We start from the raw sequence: 23428 nt of genomic DNA on the forward strand, positions 1-23428 counted from the left end.
AATTCAGACCAATTCACTAGAATAAAACGGAGTTGCAGAAAGGTCGTGTTACCCATTAATATGACATCAGGGCCGCAGTGCTCTCCCAAGTGCTGCAGCTCCTTCAAACGGACGATTGGTAGAGGAAGCTAGGAGTTAGACCCCCACGGATCTGATATTGACCCATCCTAAGAATAGATCATTGACATCCAAGTGAGATTGTGCTGCCAGTCTATTCTAATGTGTGACCTTTTTAATTTTAAGCAAGAGTCATGCAAAATTCTTGCTGTTTGGATATTTCCCTACATTGTAATGGTTGTTGGGGTCCCGGCTCCTCTATCCGCCTCATTGCATAACTTTATACTTTATTGCGGTCCTTCAAGATTTAGGCTGGGTTCACACAGGGCGGATTTGTTGCGGTTTTGCTTCGGTGTTTTCATTGCGGTTTTGCCGCAGAAAAACTGCTTCAAAGGTTATTTTTGTCTTGCGTATTTTATGCGCTTTTTTTGGCACAGAAAATCCACAAGCGTTTTTTTCCGCAGCGCTTTTTTACTTTTGCAGTGGATTTTGCTGCGTCCATAGAGGTCAATGGACAAAAGTGCAGCGAAAAAGTAAAAAGAACTGACATGCTGCGTCTTAAAAAACCGCACCGCAGCTGCATTTCCGCACTGCAGCAGTGCGGAAGAAATCCGTCCTGTGAGAACAGCTTTTTGCTTAAACACATTTGTATTGCAAACGCAACGGTTTTGCCGCAGTGCGGAGATGCAATGGCAAACTGCTGCAAAACCGCAGCAAATCCGACCCGTGTGAACCCAGGCTTAATGTAGTGAAAATTCATTTTCACTATTGCTTACATGTAGACACTGGATTGTCTGATTCCTGCCCCAGGTCATAACTGTATAAGAACACCTCCCTCCTAAGTAAATAAGGACATGTACTTCTGCCATAGAAATACTGAGATTTGTGGCAAAAAAATTAGGATTTTTGAATTCAGCAGTTAAAAGATCTCTGCGATATCTCCACATTACATCCCCTGCCCATATGTCACCTTAGGACAAATAAACTGTATAGGTTACGCCCCACTTTGTGCCACATGTGCTAAGATGTACAAAACTCGCGCAAATGTGAACTCCAGTCTTTTGAATGGAGTCTTGCACATGTCCTATTTTTTCGCGTTCCGCCTCGCCCATTGTTTTAAATGGGATCTTAAAGGCATCACATGGCACTAGCATTCCGTGCGACGTGCATGCGAGTGTGTTATTTCCCATTTAAATCAATGGGAAACACTTGCGATTCTCTATCGCGTGTGAAAATCGGAATTTTCAAGAAGCAAGGTGTTTTTACATGAAAAATGCCTGCGGGTAAAACATATATTGACAAGCACGATATGGGGCCGAATTACTTGGGTTACTTTCACATGGCTGAAAAAATTGTGTGCCATTTGAATATGAACCCCGTTTTATTCAACGGGGTCATACATGAGTGCGATAGTTTTGTTTTTTTTTTGCTTTTTATTCTCTCCGAAATCGCAATCGCCTGTGTGAAACTAGCCTTGGGCCTCTTTCACACGGGTGACAGCAATATCGCTGCTACAAAGTTGCAGTGGAATCTCAGCTTTGTCACCATGATTTTTTAGTGTCAGCGATGCGTTTGGCTTTTTTTTGTGTTTGGTGAGAAATTGTGCATTGCTGCTGTCCGCGATAAAATCGTGAGAAAGTTAAGCCCTACCCCTAAACTAAGCCCTCTAGGAAGCAATGGCTCTGATAAGCTGAGCAGTGCTGGATGAACCAATCATCGCCCTTGTTTCCTGAAGGCAGGATTTGGGCTACCAAAAAATGGCAAAATGCTGAATATAGAGCATTCCGCGATTTAACATTTTTTTTTTCAAGATGATATCAGAGAAAGCAGCGCTAATGTGAAGGAACCCATTGGGAAGCATGGGCTTCACATGTGTTTTCGTGCGATTTTGTCACCCATGGGAAAGCGGCCTTATACTGATAATAAATTGAAGGGCAGGTGTAGAACCACATGTCTCAGCATGCAGACGGCCACATTGCTGTGTGAAGGAGCATTGTACAGGTGCAAAATACTGATGAACAGTATTGACGCTCCTACTGCTTATTACTAAAATAACGATCAATAGTGATGAATATGAGGTATTGGGTAATATTTTGGCCAAAATATGCAAGCTACGTGAAGGGTCCCCATATTCTTGTGAGTCCTTACACTACAACATTACAAACAAACCATCAGTATGTTGCACAACGCTCTCCCATATCACATGTACTGTGGAGCAATATATGAGTAAGTATGGCCACCTTCTGTGATTTTTGAATTGATATGTCCTTTTTTTTGTGGTTTGTTCAAAATGATAGTGTCAGGGCTAATAACTCATGCCTTGGGCCAGTTTCACACAAGCGGATGTATTATGTCCATACGCCCCTTCTCCCACAAATCTTAACCATAGGTTAAAATTAGAGATGAGCGAACGTACTCGGTAAAGCACTACTCGTCCGAGTAATGTTCCTTAGACGAGTATCTCCCCGCTCGTCCTGAAAGATTCGGGGAGCGCCGCGGAGCGGGGAGCTGCAGGGGAGAGCGGGGAGGAACGGAGGGGAGATCTCTCTCCTTCTCTCCCGCCCGCTCTCCCCTGCTCCCCGCCGCAACTCACCTGTCAGCAGCGGTGCTCCCCGAATCTTTCAGGACGAGCGAGGAGGTACTCGGATAAAGCACATTACTCGGACGAGTAGTGCTTTACCGAGTACGTTCGCTCATCTCTAGTTAAAATGTACCTTTTGTACCCATAGTTTTTCAAGGCCCTGAAATTATCATTCTTGTGCGTTGTGCATGATATACTAATTTATTTAACTATCCAATGGGCGTACTGCTCGCTGTGACTGGTCTGGCCATCTTCTTCCTCATTCAGTTGAAACCTCATCCTATATGTTGGAGACACCATGCCCTGCAGTCACTGTGTGTGCGCCTATTGGATATGATACATACCAGTACCAGTGTTTCTGGTGGCGCAATGTGCCACTTACTAATATAACATAGTGAAAGGGATTGGAGTTAGTTACAGGTCCTAAACCAGCAGAAATGGCAGCAGCCGTGTGCTTACAGGACCTGTTGATGTTACTGTCATGTGATCAGTTACCGGGACTCTGAGCTCTGCCCTTGATCACATGACGGTGACCTCCTCACAGGTCCTGTAAGCACATGGCTGCTGTCAGGCTCTGCGTGTTTTAGGACCTGTGATGACATCACCGTTGTGTGATCGGGGGAGGAGCTCAAAGCCCCGATGACTGATCGCATGATGGTGACGTCATCACATGTAATTCACACAGTCACTCACAGACAGGTGGTCATTAGTTTTTTGATTGATATGCTGTAGTAGATGGCAAATATGCATGTGTACAAAACTTGTGAAAATTTTTAAAAGATAATATGGGAGTGAGGGTATGATTTATTTATATATATAGATATATATATATATATAGATATATAGATATAGATATATAGATATATATATATATAGATATATGTATGTATGTATGTATAATTATTTTTTTTTAATGACCAAATACCCAATTAATGTGGAGCTGTCATGTTTGACAAGATTATAAAGCATAAAACAGATCCCACGCAGAGTTCTAGAAAGAAGTTCTTACCAGGGCTTTGCACAAAGACTTGTATTGTGTCCAGTTGGTTTAGGAGTTTATAAAGGGTGGCCTGCTGCACGCATCTGAAGTGGAGGAAATGTGAGATCTGCTGGCATCTTACTGCACATATTGTGACACTGGTGACCACTAAATGAGACTGTGATCAGTCATAAAGTGGCGGTCCATGTCGCGTTGTTGTGATATAGATATTTGTAGGTCGTCTGTAACCAAAGACACTTGATGGAATGCCGCAGTTTCACCCATGTCATGTTTGTTCTGTGAAAACCCCCTTTTCTTGTAAAATACCCTTAAGAAATGCTGCAATGCCTCTTCAGACATGGAGGCTAAGAATGTGTTCTTGACAATACAGTTCCGTTTGGATTCACCCGATCTGCCTGCATTGTACCTTTTCTGAATTAGCCGCTTTTCCCAGATATTCCCGTAGATTTTGCCTATTGAAGTGTGACACTGATGTATAGGGGAATGCTTCTCCTGCAGCCATGGAGATTTACACACAAGTAATGGAATGCAGCCATGTCTCCTTGCACTCTTTGTATGACCCATAGGCACTAACCTTGACGAATACTAAAGTATAGGGAGGCGAAACGAGATGTGGTAAGATTAAAAAAAATAAACTGATTCCTCATTCCGCTATGGCCTGTTACATAGCCCAATTTAACCCTTTCCAATCCAATTTTCCTGCCACCCGCACACTCCCAGCTCTTATTTATTTTGGGTGGGAAACGCTTAAAAGTAACCTGTCATGATTTTATTAGCACTATTTTGGAAATTAAGCGTGCGTTAATATGTATATTACATATGTACGTATATTATATGCTACACATATATTACACTATGCAGAGAGAGAGTCGACATCAGATCTCTCTCCTGCATACTGAAATATAGATAGGCAGAAGAGAACTCCAATGACAGTGATCAATGAGTGGAACAGGTTATCACGGGAGGTGGTGAGTTCTCCTTCAATGGAAGTGTTCAAACAAAGGCTGGACAGACATCTGTCTGGGATGATTTAGTGATCCTGCACTGAGAAGGGGGTTGGAGCAGATGACCCTGGAGGTCCCTCCAACTCTACCATTCTAGGATTCTCGCTTCTGCATAGTGTTAGTAACATGTTACTTCGCCCGATCTGGGAGCTATGCAGGGAAATCTCAATGTCGGATGAGGTCCGACACTGGATTGGAAAGGGTTAAAGAAAAATCTAGAGAACCCTTTTAAGTATTTAAATACAAGATATGCCTTCATTGGGATGTGGTTCATGGCCAAACCCATTCTTTAATAATATTTGGCTTAGTTATTCCCTTTTAGTAGCTTGCCTTATGCCCCGTGCTTGTGTATTGTGTGATGAGACTAGCGCTCCTACTGTAGAGCCGGCACAGTAAAGAAGGGAGAGCGGAACTCCCATCCGATGAGGAGGTGAAGGAGGAGCGAAAGGTAGAAACCTGCTTGTTACGGAGTATTAATCTCTGTCGTCACATCCTGCACCAGAGTAGGAGGCTGAAAGACCGGCGGCCTCAGCCCTGATGATGTGCCTGTCACAGAGGGGCCAGCGTGCTCCAAGCTTGCACTTGAGGAGATGGTGAGATGCCGGAAACCTGTAGGAAATCCGCTACCCTCCAGATGTAACCTGCGCAAAGTCAAGCTCAATGTCCGCAGGACGCGAACAGCCAGTGCCACTAACTCTGTTAGAGACGAACAAGCTGACCCATCAGAACCAGCAAAATTTGACAGCAGCTCTTCAACCAGACGGGCACGCTTCAGGTACCGTTAGCTTGCGGGTCACTTGAGATAGGGAAGGACAAGGGAGAGCAATGGCTAAGCTTTTGTTTGGCCTAATTAGGCAAAAGCTCCTTATGTATTCAGTGGAGTGAGGGGGAGGAGGGAGAGAATGATGCTTCTGTATGGCCAGTCGGGCAGAAAAGCAGCTGGCTCAGCATTGTGCGCTGTGAATGAGGCACCGGGACTGAGAAGAATGTCTCTGGGAAGGATGGATGGAGAAAGAGGCAGCGAGGCAGGGATTGGTCGCTAGCTGTCTGCAGTGAAAGGGGGGAGCGAGAGGCGGCCCTGGTTACTGGGGACCTCATCTTCTACTTGCCGGCAATGTATAAAATCGTGAGCTGAGCGTATGTGTACTCTAGTAACTCTCAGAAGGTTGGTTACTTTTCTTTATTTTCAAGCTTCTTCAAGGAAGACTGTAAGCAGTACTTGGTGTCCTTCTTAAGGTCGTTTTTGGATGGTTGTGGTCTGTAGATTCTCACCTTGACTTCTTTTATCGGCACTTTGTGTCTGGTGGGGTTATTAGTACGGAACGAGCAGAGATCTGCTTAGCATGGAGGTAATAACCAGCCATGAATAATTTAGTGACTAGGCTCTATCCACTTACTTAGAAACTGGAACATGGTTAAAGGCCCAGCATACATGTGTTGTTGGACAGGGTGTCTCTTAATTGGGCTGTTTAATATCTATTGGGTACTATCACATCTAGTTATGACTGTTGTGCTCATTTTGGGTAGAAGCCACCACTGAAGCATCGCCTGGACCATTTTGGGTATTATCACATCTAGTTATGACTGTTGTGCTCATTTTGGGTAGAAGCCACCACTGAAGCATCGCCTGGACCATTTGGAGGACCTTTTGACACTTGTATCTGATCCCACAGGTTGCAGTTCCCTCAGCTGGCTCTCAGACGGAGGTTGGGGCAGCTGACCTGCATGTCTAGGTCGGCACTGAAACTGCGTTCCTGGCCTCTCACAATCCTTTATTACCTTTTACCGTTTGCTGCTCTTAGGCCCTTGGCCAGAGTGGGATGGCGACCTACCAGTAGGGTAAGTGTGCTGCCCGTTTGCCATTTCCACACTTCTGTTAAATCATGTAGTTGTATGTAGTGTTGTACAAATAAGGCTTATTCATTCTATGATGAAAAGTGGTGTAATCTTACTTCCCGAAGTCCATCCCGTGAGACGGGGCCTCTGATATGTACATACCGCAGCAGATGTTGCATGACGTTTCCTTATAAAATGATTAAGCGATATTTCTGTAGGACTCGGCCTCCCGTGTAATGTTTTATTTGCGTGTATATGTGTCTAGGAGGGGGGCGGCTGCCAGTGATTCTTCTGGCTTATTTTCCTAGATGAGTAATATAAATGGATGTAGGGTGGAGGACGGCCGCGCTGGGAAGAGCGGATTGATGCTGAATTCCCCGTGTCCTTTGTTCATTCATCAGGAATAAATGTCACGTCTGTACTGATCAGCATCCTGCTGCACTTCTGTGGGATCTGCAGTACTCAGACGGGCGGATGATTGGGGCAAAGTCAATGCAGGGAACTCGGTTTCCTATTTAAAAAAAATGGATTGGACGCTTTTTGTTCTCCAAGGTTTATAAATGACTGTTCTGTATGAAAATCGAATGTAACTCTCATCTGAGGTCGATACAACGGTGTTAATCTTCTTAATGACTGCAATAATCTGGGGCAAACCTTCTCTCAATTGTCTGCTGCTTCTACATGGAGGAGACAAAGGAAAAAGGAGAGTGCTTTGGGAAAAGTGACTGATAACAAAAAACTTACAACAATTTTGTGTAAAGCATAAGAAATAAATAATCCACTGGCATGTGAAGAGCTGCAGACCCCCAAACAAACACCGGATACTTTATATTGAGTAACCCAGGATCAACATTACAATAACCATAGCTGAAAACGGAGGACAAAAAGCAATAAAGGGGTCAGCGCTTCTATGTAGATTATAATATGATTGCAATCCAATATAGCCGGGATAAAGAAAGTCCCTTCTTAGAGAGGGGTCCCCAGGATAAGAGACCCCGCAAACATGACACGTCGATCAATGATAACAGAAGTGGTAAACCATAGCAGGGGGATCCGACAGGGTCCACACCAGGCACAGGTGAAGGATCTTCCTTTTCTTTATCAATTTGATATTTTAATTAGAACAAATAAAACAATTTCCCATGCAGCTGGAAACAAAGGCTGACAGGACTGTGACGCGTTTCGGTGCACATAGGCGCCTTTCTCAAGTAAGAGACTTTCTTTTTCCCGCTATATTTGATTGCAATCATATATTATAATCTACAAAGAAGCGCTGACCCCTTTATTGCTTTTTGTCCTCAGTTTCCAGCTGTGGTTATTGTAATCTTCTACCTGGAGGGGGTGAGGCCGTCTGGCCGGGGATCAGCTGTTACAGGGAATGGGTGCCTAGGTTTATTTTATGCTAATTAAAGACAGATTAGAAAAAATGATCAGTTTAGTTCAGTTTTCTAAACCTCATTATAGGGGCAGTCGTCTTGCCTGAGATGCTGTTAACGGCACTCGGTAGTCTGGAGATGTCCATTGGCTTTTATGGGAGGGTTTTCTGGGCGTGTTCTGTGACCTGTGCAGAGGTCATTGGGTGTGGCAGGGGAGGAGGTGAGCTGTGAATAGCACCTATTCTGAGCGGTGGGTCCTTATAGACTAGCAGATTCTCGTTCGAATGAGTGAATGACGTCACCGCTAACTCGTTCGCACTCGGTAGTCTGGAGATGTCCATTGGCTTTTATGGGAGGGTTTTCTGGGCGTGTTCTGTGACCTGTGCAGAGGTCATTGGGTGTGGCAGGGGAGGAGGTGAGCTGTGAATAGCACCTATTCTGAGCGGTGGGTCCTTATAGACTAGCAGATTCTCGTTCGAATGAGTGAATGACGTCACCGCTAACTCGTTCGCACTCGTGCAGCCTGTTTAGACAGACAAATGCATCATTTGTTAAAGGCAAAATGTGGAGAACAGCACATCCATATATTGTAATAGGCACAACCTGGCCTAAGGTGCACGATCCACAACACGAATCTGGACCCAGGGATCCACACAGGTAGGTTTACAGCAAATAGAGAGAAGGATCAGCACTCTTCGGTTTTCTTTAGATAAAAGGCATCTTTATTCCTCAGTAAGACATAGTGACTTTTCGATCCGTCCTGGATCTTTACCAAGCATGCTTGATAAAGATCCAGGGCGAAACGTCGCTCCTCTCTGCCTCCTCTCCGCCCCTCTGCACTATTTGCAATGGGGAGAGGCGGAACGGGGGTGGGGCTAATTCTCGAAACTTAGCCCCGCTCCACCTCCTTTCATTGCAAATAGTGCAGAGGGGGGGGGGAGCTCAGTTCCTGCTCCTGGCTCTTCCATCCCCCCCTTGCACACGAGGACAACGTATATCGGCTTGGCGTGAAAACAGAACCGATATACGTTCGTGGGAATGCGGCTTTAGCTATATAGAGGTGTTGCCTATCCTCCTATTCCCGCCTGTGATCATAATGAAGGAACTACAGAAAAGTCAGACTAATTTGGGGCTTAGTGATTAGTGTGAAAACTGCAGGATTTTAGGATTGAGTTTTAAATATAAAATGGAAAATGAGAAAATCAACAAAAATTTAGATACAAATTTGCTTTAAACAAATCCTTTTTTTTTCTTTCCACATTTTCTTTTAAATTCTAGTTTCAGGTATTAAAATGAACTATATCTCAGAAAATCTTTTTTTGAGATCTGGTCTTTTTTGAGATTTTCAGCCAAAAAAGACCAGATCTTGGTGTACGATCTCCTGTGTAGTTGAGCCATATTGGAGACACATTCCCTTTCTTTATAGTCGGCACAGCAGGGTGCGTGCGCTTTATGGCAGCTGAAATGACAGAAATCTCAGAGTATTGCAGTCCCCATGAAGTGATGCAAGGCTCACAAGTGACTGCATAGAGTAGGAGTTAGCCGCTAATTGTGACTGTTCTAGTGGCCAGAGAAAAAACTGTAATGCTCAAGATTTCATCTCTTAGGATAGTTATATTAAAAAACAAACATTTTTTTAATTGTTTGATAAAAAACCTAATGCAATGTCATTTTCTGCTGATAAGTTCCTATTAAGGTATCGGTGTGACATGAGGACTAAATGACAGTCCCTTCTGTCCTCCCAGTAATAAAACTGTATCTGAAGTAAAACACAACTCACTCATAGTGTCTTTGCTTCAACCAAAGCGTATGGTTCTCAGACAAGTATGTAAAAGGTGGTTAACGGTAATAACTTGGCTTTAGTTTCTAAATTAATGGGTTTACAAGGGCTTTAGAGCTCTTTCTAGTTCGATGAATGAACTTTATGGAGTCTGTGAAGGATTTCTAAAGAATGTAGGTTTTCCCATGCCCCTGATGTCTCGGTGGGAGTCCACCCACTGGGCAATTGATTAAATGAAGGCAGTGCATTGTAGTAATGTCTATTGATTTATAATCGGCCAAGCTAGTGGCTCTAAGTGAAGTCAGCTGCAGCTGAGAAGTGTTAAAGGAGCACCAAACGTAAGCCCCATTTACACGGGACTGTCGGGCAAACCATGCCAGACACTGCGCTGCTGCACAGAAGCGAGTATCGTTGGCTCGCAGCGCTCCCCTACCCCTCTCAATTCACTAACATAGCGGCCGTTCAGTACTGAACGGCTGCTGTTTATACTGATTGATGATCATCGCTCAGCTCATCGTCAATCGTTTAGGCTGCATAAAATCCTGAACGCTGATCATTGAGTGTAAATTATCGTTTGAGCAAGCAAGTGACTGAGATGGACTGATCGAGCACTGGTTAAACTGAACGATAAGTGAACAAGCCAATGATGATTTTTATGCCTGAAGAACTATTATTGCACGGTCGTTGGCTGCGTTTAGTCAGAATGTTTATCAATCAAAAAATCGTTCAAATGAGCGAAAGTGAATGATTTTTGTTCCATCTGAAGGCACCTTTAGAGTAACTGCACTTTTTACAAACTTTTGACATGTGAGAGTGACATGTTAAGTTTTGATCAGTTGGAGATCCACTGCTAAAATAAAATAAATAAATCTTGGTATTTGTATAGCGCCAACTTATTCCGCAGCGCTTTCAGGTAATAATTACTTATTACCCCCCACCAAGCTGGGTTCTCATTTTACCGACCTCGGAAGGATGGAAGGCTGAGTCAACCTTGAGCCGGCTACCTGAATCATGCGGGAATCGAACTTGCAGCCTTCAGGTCGTAGGCAAGAGCTTACACTCTGTGCCACACGAGAACAAGGAAGCTGCAGTGCTCACCCCAGGCTGTGCCCCTTCCGTTGTCTTTCTTGCTTGCCGTCTCCTCTCGGCACCTAAAGATGGATGCATAGACATCTACAAAGTTTGTAAAATCATCAAAAGTCTGATCGACAGTGTTCTTGCCACTGATCCCAAGAAGAGGATCTCGTGTCCCCTTCTTCTCAATGCTGTCTCATTGCACCCCCACAGTAATGAGGACATTGAATGGTGCAGCAGTTGAGCATTTACAAAGCTGCTCCATTCATTTCCAATTGGATTGCCCAAGATATAGAAGCCCTTATTTTCATCAGACACATTGAAGTGAATGGAGTGACGCTACTCATGTGCAACCATCACTCCATTCAGTCCCTGTGGGTTGGTGCCGCCCGCCTGCAGTGATGAGGAGGGACCCTGTTCTTGGGATTGGTGGGGGTCTCAGCGGTTAGATCCCCACCAATCAGACTTTTATCAGCTATACTCTGGATAGGTGATAACATTTTATTTTGCTACAATGTCTTTTTTAAAAAAGTGGAATTATGGTGAATGTTATTTAGAACTACCCTTTAAATGCCACAAGAAACTTGTGTCTAAAATTCCCATTTTAGATTAAAACTATTAGAAAGAAGTAGTCTAAAAAAATGTTTTTTGGCAAGAAAAAAATAATTTTATCTGTTAGCTCATGCCAGTTTTCAGGAAAAGTGGGTGGGGCTTGTCAGGAGGGTGCAGGGCTTGACAGATTTAAGTGAGATTTACTCCAAAAACTGGTGTAAATCTACTCCTGCTTATGGTTGATGCAGATTTCTTTAGGCACGTAGACAACCTGAGATTCGTCTAATTTATGACAGACTAATGAAGGAATAAAGCGGGCCTACCAAAATAAGTGTGTGAAAGGCTTTGTGTACGTTACACATATAAAGAACAGATATGATGACTCGACGTTACAGGTCAGAAGCCTAAAGATGGCAGGCATTATACTTGCCAAGGTCCAGTCTACCGGCACCGCAGCACCTCCACTACCGACATAGGCCATGGGCAATTCTGCAGTGAGTTGAGCTGTAAGATCCATGTTAGGGCTCACATGAGCGTAATGTCATCACGTGTATAATACATGGTGAATGGAATCCATTAAAGTACGTTGATTTTCATTGATCCATTCACATTTGTGTATATACACTGCATGTAATAAGCCTGTAAAAAGAACGCAGCATGTACTATTTTACTGCGTGATAGAGCTGTACTGTTCTCTGTGGGCGCGTAATATACAATTACATTGCGTATGTGCTGCGTTTATACGCAATGTTGCTAAGCGACAGAGCAAGTAATACATTTTAAAAAATGAATCTATTAGAATCGCTGCCATATGTGGTGATAGGCCTGTTCACCGCCGGCTCACACCGCGGAAAGGTGCTGCTTTATACATATACCAAACATTCAGGTGAGCCCGGCCATAGACAAAGCCAGCTTGGACCTGATAGAAATTCCTTTATGAACACGCTCTAACAGAGAAATGGGGGCATGCTCCCTTGTAAAAGCAAAATGCCAGCTTCTGGACATCTGTATTTAACTTATTTATTTTATGTACTGTGTTTCCCCGAAAATAAGACACCCCCTGAAAATAAGGCACCCCCTGAATTTTGCAGAAGTCCCAAATATAAGGCACCCCCGATAGTAAGGCATAGTAAAGTATGCAGGCAAGTAAAGAGGCCTGTCCCCTGCTGCCATCCCCGTTGTCTCCTACCTCCAGATGTATAGGTAGATCTGCAGACAGTCTGCTGTTATCCTGTCCCTGCTGTGCTGTACGAGTGTGCTGTTGTGAGCTCCCCTTGCTGGCTGGCCGGAAGCTGCAATACCATCCCTGCTTACAAGTGGTACAGGAACTTCTGTCTGCAGACAGGTACGTTACTTTACAGCCCTTATTTTTTTATGGCTCTGTGTGTGAGTCAGGCAACCTGTGTGTGATTCTTAAGGCTGGGTTCTCACAGAGCGTATTTCCAGCGGAAATCTCGCAGTTTGGCCACAGCGATAAACAGCGAGATTTCCGCCGGGAAAGCGCTGCTTCAAAACCCACGGCACTTAGCCGCGTGTTTTGAAGCGACCTGGCCGCACGCTTTTCCGTTTCTGTGGCCGGTGAATCCGCACCACAACACCGGCTTCTCCCAGCTTTGCCGTGACAGATTTGCTGTCCCATGTGGACGAGATTTCTGAGAAATTTCGTCCACAAAGCTGGCCAATTGAGGGATTAGCGGCCACAGACGGATTTGCCGCGGCAAAATAAGACACCCCCTGAAAATAAGACGTAGCACATATTTGGGAGAAAAAAATAATATAAGACGCGTCTTATTTTCGGGGAAACAGGGTAGTTGCCCCAGAACTATACATGACATATTCCCTGCGCCTCAGAATCTGACGGCAGCTGGCCAGAAGGACGGTGACTGCCTGTAAACCTGCCATGTGGGCTTCTGATGCAGGACTGTCGGGGGTCCTATTGGCCGCAGCTCACATGAATGCTGCAGTGCTTGTAAATATAAGACCATCCGACTGGGAGAGCGTCGTCAGTGGGAGGGGAGTGCTGCGGCTTTATCTCTACTTTGTGTCCCCCACTGCCACCAATAACTTGGAAGAACCCTTTAATTCTTGTATTCTTGATGAAACGACTATTCTGGAACATCCTGTTTTAGTAATGTATAGGCCCAGCACACAGATGGTGGATAATGGGCAATAATATCCACTCTACACATTTTAATGGATTGTCCAGGAATTCCATAAAATAGCTGCTGTCTTTGCATCCCGTGGAAACCAGTCCGCTGTGCTGAACAGTTTGGCGCTAAGCTCTGCCGCTTTCCCCTCCGCTCTCCAGATGCATTCTTTCATCTTAGGACGGGTTTCCTCAGGCTGTATGGACAGCAACCACACTGTGACATTCATTACAACCCCCTAAGGACCGGAGTGTTTTATGTATGTGGTGGTTTTATGGCCCTAGGTTTTGTTTTTCTTTTTTTTATCCCCTTGCTTGCCCGAATTACATTGCTCCATTTTTTTGTGACACATAGGGCTATTTTTCATCCTTTTTTTTTTTTTCCAACATTTTTTTTCTTCTGTTTATTATTGGTAATGTGTATAAAAAGTTAAGAAATGTAATGTGTGTATATAATTTTTTTTGTTAATTTATACTTTTTAAAATACAGGAATGTGTTTGCTTCAGAGGTTTTTGGTATATAATTTGTATAGTCTTGGATTACAGGGCAGCGATTGTTTTGGTTGGCGTGGGCAGTGTTTTTTTTTTCTTTTTTGTTTGCATTGTATTCTGTAATTTTTTTTTTTTTTTTTTACTTTCTGTAACTATTTTTTTTTAATCTTTTCCATGATGTCATAAGACCTCTGGGGAACATTCACAGTGCCATTTTTTATTTCACATTGTCTACTTTAACTGTATCCATAGGGGCTCCAGTTATATAGGAAGCATCCCCTACAGTGACATTAGTCACCAGCCTGGTGGGGGTCTGCTGAAACCCAGCAGCTGTGCCACTCCAAGGGTCACAGTGATCATCAGATTAGCCAGGTCCAATAGAGCAGGGGTCCCCAACTCCAGTCCTCAGGGACCATCAACAGGTCATGTTTTCAGGACATCCTATAGTAAGAACACCTGTGGTAATGTCTGAGGCACCGACAATAATTACATCACCTGTGCAACACTGAGGAAATCCTGAAAACATGACCTGTTGGGGGTCCCTGAGGACTGGAGTTGGGGAATGCTACAACAGAGGAAACTGCACTTTCACTGACTCTATTCACTGCGTAGCGCTCATTGAGTGCTATGTAGGCTGGAAAACAGAAGGCAGAAGCAGTTATAAAGCACTTCTGTCTTCTCCTCCGGGTCCTCGGCTGCCTATGACAGCCGAGCATTCGATCTGATCCTGCTGTATTGCAGAAGCTTTCGTCCTTAACGAGTAAAAGTTTAATTAGTTTTATTTTTGGTAGGTTTAGAATTGTCTGTGTATTCTGTGTACTGCTATTCATAAGAATTGTATGTCTGTCTGTTCTGGTTCTTGCATCCTGAGTACGATGTTGAGGATATATGGCATGCATTAAACAAGCTTTTACTGAGGGTATAATGAACGCTCTGAAGGGTAACCTGGGAACATTAATATTTCATTAGAAATTCCAGTGAAACGTTGTTCTAGTTCACAGGTTACCCTTCAGAGCGTTCAGAATTCTAGTTTAGAATCAACCTTTTTTTAAACCAATCCATAATGTTTTTTGCTGTGTTTGAGGCAATGTATTGTGTTACTTTTTACAGGTTGCCATCTACAAGTCTGTGCCAACCAGGCTGCTTTCACGGGCTTGGGGTCGCCTGAATCAGGTGGAACTGCCAACATGGCTGAGGAAACCTGTTTACAGTCTGTATATTTGGACTTTTGGTGTGAACATGAAGGAGGCAGCAGTGGAAGACTTACACCAGTACCGAAATCTCAGCGAGTTCTTTCGTAGGAAACTAAAGCCACAGGCACGGCCTGTATGTGACTCTCATTGTGTGGTATGTAGACGATACTCGGCTAGATTTAGAGATGACAATGAGTAGAAAATTCTGAAAGCGAAAATCCGGTCATGATCCCTGGCATCTGATTAGACTGGGTACACTTGGCTGGAACAAAGAATCGGGCATGGTGAAATCTAAAATACCCAATTCTTCTTTCTCTCACTAGCTTCTGTAAGAGCAGATGGAGGAAGTCCCATTGCACATTAGTCCATTGGTCTCTCAGAAATGATAATGGTGGGCTCTTACGGCTTTCATCTAATGGGTCTAGGCACCTTTAAAGGTTGTAGCACTATAGACAATAATCCTTTGGCACTGCTCAGATTTCTGCATTCTAAAGTCACATTAGTGATTTCTGCTGATTTTTCTGGATGACTTGTCATTCATGGTCGATCTGTGAAGTTTGTCATTTTGGATGACTGGCATAAGTTAAAACGATAATTCACTGATCGATCTCTGCCTTCATCTGTGTCCTGCTCTGAGCTTCTAATGATCGGCCGTAGATATGTCATTTGATGTGAACGACTTTCCAAGGACTACACAAGGACCAAAACAATCCAACATGGCAGTTTTTTTTTCTCTCTAACTTTCCCCATAGATATGTGTTTGGATAGTCCGCTTCAGGCCGGTGAATGGGTTTTGCATTTTGGAAGGGCTTCAATTTTGTTATCTGTAAAATGCTATATATTTGGCATTCACGTCCTTCACGTCATAAAAAAAAAATTCTATACTCTCCTATTCTTCCACAGGCAAAACTCCTTAAGGCATCTTCTCCTCGCTGATCTTGTCCAGTCCCCCGAGTCAGCTTACCACAAGCCAGCCAGCTTGTTGTGAAGCCGGCATTCCTAGCATTCTTCTTCCTGCAGGTCAGTGAAGGTCACCTCCCTGTGATGTAGCGTTCACTGGCTAGGAAGGAATGCTGATCTATTGCAGAGACAGTGCACATGTGCAGTTTCTGCAATAGCTCAACACTCCCTCCTAGGCTGTGAGCAAGTGGCGTAGCTTACAGTGCTGTGCAGGAAGGAGGCTACCTGTGAATGTACATAACCTCACAGGAAGCAGAAGATTCAGCCAGCTGGAGGTGAGGTGGTCCCTTGGGACTGCAGGAGACAGGAGAAGACCAGTGAGGTGAAGATCTGGTAAGGAGACTGACGGGAGGAATGGGTAAGTATAGAATTTTTTTTTTTTAATGACAGAACCCCTTTAATATAATGTGTACAAGACTTTCTCCAGTGCCCCCTGCTGACATATTACTATGTCCTCAATCCCTTGTTATACCAGAACATAAACCGCGGCCAGATGTGTCCGATAGTGCTTTTCTCTCTTCAGTAGACAAGGCGGCTCAACTGACCATCCATGGTTATGGAGAGATTGGGTACTATCATTGTCAGATGTGCATAATTGACATGAGAGTAAGGGCCCTTTTACACTGGATGATTGTCAGGCGTCCCAGCGAACATGGCTCCTGTACTTTCATACAGGAGTGAGGATCGCTCAGTGAATAGAGGCAGGTGGGCCAGAACGATCTTCGGTCCGCCAGCCTCCATTTACAATAATCAGGTTGTCATTTATTGAAAAATGATGGCCTGTTTACACAGGCCGATCTTCGTTTGCTTTTTATGCCTGTAGAAACCGAATGACAAACTAATTATCATTCGTTTTTCAATCGAAGGCATTTACACTGTTTCCTAACGATGATTGGGCCAAGTAAAAGGCCCCTAAGGCACCATGTAGCCACTGCACTGCAGCTAAAAACTGCACCAATGTGCAAATAGTTTATTCTCAAATTGATGGCTGCGCAGCTTAGCTGGTAAAATTCTTGTTGCCTGCAAAATTGTGCAGCTATTAACAGTCAATGTGAAATGTTGCCAATTTACAGTGAAATGGCACGCTAGCAGGTTTTTCTTTTGGGAGGGTTGGGGGGGGGGGGGGGCACTGCATGAGACCTTTTTTTTTTTTTCTTTTTTTTTCATTTATTAAAGGGGTTGTCCCGCGCCGAAACGGGGTTTTTTTTTTTCCAATATCCCCCCCGTTCGGCGCAAGACAAACCCGATGCAGGGGTTTAAAAAAAACCAAAACGGATAGTACTTACCTGAATCCCCGTGCTCCGGTGACTTCTTACTTACCTTGCGAAGATGGCCGCCGGGATCTTCACCCACGGTGGACCGCAGGTCTTCTCCCATGGTGCACCGTGGGCTCTGTGCGTTCCATTGCCGATTCTAGCCTCCTGATTGGCTGGAATCGGCACACGTGACGGGGCGGAGCTACGAGGAGCAGCTCTCCGGCACGAGCGGCCCCATTCAGAAGGGAGAAGACCGGACTGCGCAAGCGCGTCTAATCGGGCGATTAGACGCTGAAATTAGACGGCTCCATGGAGACGAGGACGCTAGCAATGGAACAGGTAAGTGAATAACTTCTGTATGGCTCATAATTAATGCACAATGTACATTACAAAGTGCATTAATATGGCCATACAGAAGTGTATAACCCCACTTGCTTTCGCGGGACAACCTCTTTAAATTGACTTGTTTTGACGGACTCACAAGCATTTCATGTGCCGTCGCCTAGTAAGTATATCTGGATTTATTTCTTTATTTGTATGCCTGATCATCAACTTGTAGAAAACCAGCAACATACTTGTAGATAAATTCTAACTAAACCTGTTTTGGTGCTCCGCAGATCAGCCCAGCTGATGGAAAGATTCTGCACTTTGGTCGAGTGAAAAACTGTGAAGTGGAGCAGGTTAAGGGGGTAACTTATTCACTGGAGTCCTTTCTAGGACCACAGACCTGGACTGAGAATCTACCCATCAGTAAGAGTAAGATCAGCCATTTCTGCTATCCAGTTTAGTGTTTTTTTTCCCCTCAAATTCCATTTTATTTCTGTTTAGTAGGGTAAATGTGTTTTGTAATGAAGCTTATATGTGAAGAGGGTTTCAGGATTCATTACAGGTTTTCCTGTCTAATTAATGGACAATTGGCAGAAGTTTCCTATCTAAAGGGCCACTTTGGTGAAAACACCTAAATAGGATACAGACCATAAATGTACAGTCAAGAGGATAGTGTGATCTCCCCTATTATAACTGTGCGAAAGGAACTTCTAATCATCAGTAACTGTGATAGGGGTGTCTGTTTCCCCTCTGAAGTGTTTGTGTGGTACATGCCATGTGGTATCATTACGGGAGTTATGCTTACTGAGAAACTGACTACTTTGAGAACACACAAACCCAAGTGACTCTGAGCTGGTTAGAATTGACTTCATATGACCCACCTGAGGAGAGAGATGGGGATAACTAATGAAGGTAACACTAGCTAACCTGTATGTACTGGAGGGGATAATGAATTAAAAATATATATATCACTGTAGTGGCCCTTTTAAATACTAAAAGAATTGCAAAGGTCAGAGATGGACAACAAGAAGTGAGGTTTTTCCGTAAATTTATTTTGATCATTTTAACAGATTTTTTTTTCCTGTTTGTAACACAAACATTAACCGGTAAATATAACTTCCTCCCAGCTTCATTCCAGGACCAGCTAGTAACAAAGGAAGGAAATGAGCTGTATCACTGTGTCATTTACCTGGCTCCGGGTGACTATCATTGTTTTCACTCGCCAACAGACTGGAAGGTGTTTCATAGACGGCATTTCCCAGGTACCTACCTTAAGTGGTCTTATAAAGTAAAGTGTATATATGTTTGTACAGAAATAAATGTGATCTAATTATAGCTGATTGGCCACAGCTAAAGATGCATAATAAGAGCAATGTGTGAACAGTGACCATTGTTACAAGATGATCAATGTTCACATCACCTGCTCACCTGACCGAGCATTTTACCTTCATGTGTTGGGTACAGCGTCCGTGCGTGCACCACATCTAAATCTGATGCATACAGCAAGATAAAAGGAAAAGTCTGGGGTCCGGCTGAACATGAAGTCATATTATATATATACACACACAGCAGACTTGTCACACTTCACTTTGGGCCAGAAAAGTGTCAAATTCTCAATAGTAAATGTGGCCTAATGGGTTCAAGTGGTTAAAACATTGTTGATATAATAGATAAAAACAATGTATATAAGAAGAAATGTATTCATATCACAGCTAATAAATTATAGTAACATTCATAATATATAAAACTACAAGCCACCTGGAAACACTTTCTTATTTACCTTTTTATGGATAGTTAGTTTCTTAAAAATGACCAAAATGACTAAAGGTGTATTTAGACGGAAAGATTATCGTTCCCAAAATCATTAAAATGAACGATAATCATTCATTTTAAACATGAGCTAACGACTGAACGAGAATCGGTTTCAGCCAGCATAAAAATCGTCAGCTCTTTGGCTTCTCATTGCGTTTGACAACTGATCGTTCAATGCTTCATGCAGGAATGTGTCTTAACGGGCGGCACACATGCGAACAGGATACTGATGACAGCACCAGCTTTTCGCTCGGGCAAACAAGAATCATGAGGTTCTCGTTTGGTTAAAAACGTCTATACGCTGTATATCCTACAAACGCTGGCAGACTGTCTTTGCGCTGGAGATAAATTAAATTAAAATGCATTAATGCACATTGAGTCAAATTTTTGTACCTAGACCGAATGGCAACAACATATGTGTAAGTCCATAAGGAAATAAAATCCAGACTATTCATGATATATAAAAATAAGGCTGCTATGAATAATGTCATGTAAAATGAATCCACTTGTAATGTAATGGTGAATAAATCAATGTGGAGAATAGAATGAACTTCACAGATTCAACAGATTAATGACTATTTAAAATTGGATTTATTCCACTGGAGGTTTGGGTTGCTGATAGGGGTACAATGTAGAACATAACATAATGGAGCACATTGGGTGAAGGAAAGCCTTACTAGGAGCACTCAAGAATGTGTTTTGCTGTGTTGCGCACTAATGAAGAAGTGTTTTAGTGCAAACTGTTATGCCCTTCTCTCGTCTCTGTGCTTTAAACTGACTCTTCCCCTTTTAGCCTCCTGCTACGGCTCATAGGATTTTCTGCATCAGACCCACTGTTACTCCCTCCTCCTAGAAGACAAAGCGGAACAGAACAGCACTAACTGATCTGTATCCCGCCAGTAAGGGCTGTATACTGCGAATGCACTTCACCTTTACCCCACAGGAAAAGTAGTTGTAAGCATGTCTACACCTCCTTTGGCTGCCTGCATATGGGCGGATTTGCATTGTGGAATCCGGTACGGGTGTTGGCTTCCAGATTCTGCAGCAAATACCATCCATAGCATGCTATGGAAAAGTGATTCTTCCTGCATATGAGCAGAAACTAATTGCTGTTTCCGCTCGCAGAAAAATAATCGCAACAGTGAAGTCAATGGAAGCCGTCCGATCCACGGCCCTTCCGCAATCGACATTGCGGAAAGGTTGCAGATTCCGCATCCTCGCTGGGTGATGACGCAAATAAAGCAGGATTTTCAAAAAAATAAATAAAAATCCGTACTGCACATGATCAACGGCGATCCGTGCCGACCATCCGCTGTACAGATGAAGAAAGGCAGGCATGTGCGGACGCCGCTGCATTTCGCTGTAAGATTCCACATGTGAAATCCGGCTCTGCCGTGTGCAGGTGGCCATTAAAGGAGTAATTGTGTTGTGGTGAGAATTCATATCTCTCATGACTATGTAAATTATGACATCAGTCATCTGCTTCATTACCCTCTTCAATAAGGAGTAATGGTAGTACTGGGAGTCTCTGTATCTCCTGGGTATTTGAGCATAACGCCCATCATCCACCTCATGACTCTGCATCTCTCCTGAATTTTCAGGTAGAACACCCATCACCCCCTACCATAGGAGGAGTTAGGTCAGTGCTGTGAGTTTCTATATCTCTGACTACATCGGGATAACACCCATCATCCGCCTCATTACCCCTTTCCATGGAGTAGTAGTGGGACTACAGCAAGTCTCTGTATTTCCATTGACTAGTCAAGGATGACAATGATCATTCACCATGTTACCTCCTTGCATAAGAAGAGTAATTCTATGCAGTGTGAAAGTATTGAATTACATTTGGGCAGTAGTGTCATGGGAATAATATTTGTGCTGTATGCATAGCAAAACATACGTGTACAAAAATATGTATTGTAGCTTTACTAACAGATTCCTGGACACTGATCATTCAGTTTTGTCATAATCGAGATTTGTAAAGTTTTACTAAGATAGAAGTATCACGCATGTTTTGGACTTTGAATTGTTGACTGTGGAGGATGCCACGGTGTAAAACCTCTTTCATTGTTACAATAAAACAGAAGGGCTTGGAAAACCTTTTTCTCATTGTACTCTTCTCTGATGCAAAAAATAATTAGGCATACCGGATTGGTAACATTACGGTACCCCTTAAGTATCCCCTAAATTAAAGGGGTTGTCCCGCGGCAGCAAGTGGGGTTATACACTTCTGTATGGCCATATTAATGCACTTTGTAATATACATCGTGCATTAAATATGAGCCATACAGAAGTTATACACTTACCCCTCCGGTGCTGGCATCCTCGTCTCCATGGCACCGACTAAAGCTGCCTTCTCCCTACATTAGACGCGCTTGCGCTGTGCGGTCTTCTGTTCTCTTGAATGGGGCCGCTCCGACGTGCTCGCGCCGCACGGGTCTTCTGCGCATGCGCAGACCAGCTCTCCGGCGCGGCCCCATTCAAGAGAACAGAAGACCGCACAGCGCAAGTGCGTCTAATGGAAGGAGAATGCAGCTTTAGTCGGCGCCATGGAGACGAGGATGCCAGCACCGGAGGAGGTAAGTGTATAACTTCTGTATGGCTCATATTTAATAATGCATGATGTATATTACAAAGTGCATTAATATGGCCATACAGAAGTGTATAACCCCACTTGCTGCCGCGAGACAACCCCTTTAAGTCATTACTTTAACAGCAGTACCGCTCCGTATTGCTCATGAAGTTATGGCGCGAGTCAACCACCCTATTTCCCCTTCCATGGATGGAGCATTTGTAGTACAATAACTATACCTCTCATGCCTACTTGATGACACCCATCATCCTCTTCATTACTTCTTTTCATAGCAGGAGTCATTATAGTGTTATGGGACTCCGTACCTCTCATGTCTGCGCAGTTAGGCCGAGCAGCATCCATCTCCTTAGGAGGAGTAAGGGCAATGCTAGGTTACTTTGGATCAATCATAATTCTGGGGTCACGGCCAGTCTCAGCCCCCTCCTTAACTGTTCACTGGGGTGGAGTAATTGTATTACAGCCGGACAATTATGGCCATGATTCAAGACAACAATCAGGCCGCCATATTATTGCCTTCCAGAAAAGTACTCACATTATAGCATTTCATGCAGTGCATAGAAATATTCGGCAGCCACATTAGCCCCAGCAACAGGATACTTCTAGATTATAGATCTGTCATAGCGCAGTCACTACAAGTATCAGGCTGCCTCTTTGCTTCTTCCTCTACAGGAGGAGTATTGTAAATTTACTAGACTTCATATCTGACAATTATGTAGCGGATGCAGCTGTTGGGCAATCTCGTTGTCTCCTTGATGTGAGGAAGAATCGTATTGCTGCTCAGCTCTGTATCTGGCACGTTTCAGCCGTGCGCACATGCGTGAGGCCGCTTCATCCCCCTCCCTTCCCAATGGTAGAAGTAAATATATATTACCAGTAGGATATATATATATATATATATATATATATATATATATATACCTCCGTAAGTGATTGAAGTGTCTATGTAACACAGTCATTTTCCCTATTGAAGGTAATACTCTGTTACTACTACATTGTACGTAGCATGACTTAACAACCGGAGGAACCCTAGGTTGTGGCATCTTCCATAAAGAATTATCGATGCCGCTAGATACCATATTCCAATGTAGTTGCGCTATTTTTGCAACAGCTGATATCGGTACTCCACTGTAGCACCTATCCTATAGCGTCATTAACTTCCTCCATTGGAGACTACTTGCTTTAGGTTAATCTCTGCGCTGGATGTAACGCAGTTCTTTGGAGCATTTCCTTGTGCAACCCCGTTCCCCAAGGTGGAGCAGTTTTGGGAGGCAGATTGCCCTCTCATTTCAGAATGTGTATCTGATATTGAGGGCATTCGGTACCAGTAGTAATCAAAACCTTTTCCCCATCTGCACAGCATGTATTCTACGCCAGCTTCTGAGGAACCGT

At 43.7% G+C, this 23428-nt stretch overlaps 1 protein-coding gene across 4 annotated transcripts in view; it reads left to right on the top strand.

Moving 5' to 3' along the window:
* Positions 1 to 23428, top strand: part of PISD (phosphatidylserine decarboxylase) — a 33586-nt gene that overhangs the window by 5397 nt on the left and 4761 nt on the right. The window contains exons 1-5 of one of the 4 annotated variants that reach the window (XM_066603606.1): positions 5105 to 5417; positions 6316 to 6481; positions 15009 to 15245; positions 17925 to 18063; positions 18762 to 18896. In XM_066603606.1, the coding sequence (XP_066459703.1) occupies positions 5233 to 5417; positions 6316 to 6481; positions 15009 to 15245; positions 17925 to 18063; positions 18762 to 18896 (862 nt within the window). In that variant the 5' untranslated portion in view covers positions 5105 to 5232. Of the gene's footprint in view, positions 1 to 5104; positions 5418 to 5540; positions 5808 to 6315; positions 6482 to 15008; positions 15246 to 17924; positions 18064 to 18761; positions 18897 to 23428 lie in introns of those variants that run through there. The other 3 variants (XM_066603608.1, XM_066603609.1, XM_066603607.1) reach the window with 3 other exon arrangements.

The sequence above is a fragment of the Eleutherodactylus coqui genome, chromosome 5 (genome assembly GCF_035609145.1).
Source record: "Eleutherodactylus coqui strain aEleCoq1 chromosome 5, aEleCoq1.hap1, whole genome shotgun sequence".
NCBI classification, from domain to species: domain Eukaryota; kingdom Metazoa; phylum Chordata; class Amphibia; order Anura; family Eleutherodactylidae; genus Eleutherodactylus; species Eleutherodactylus coqui.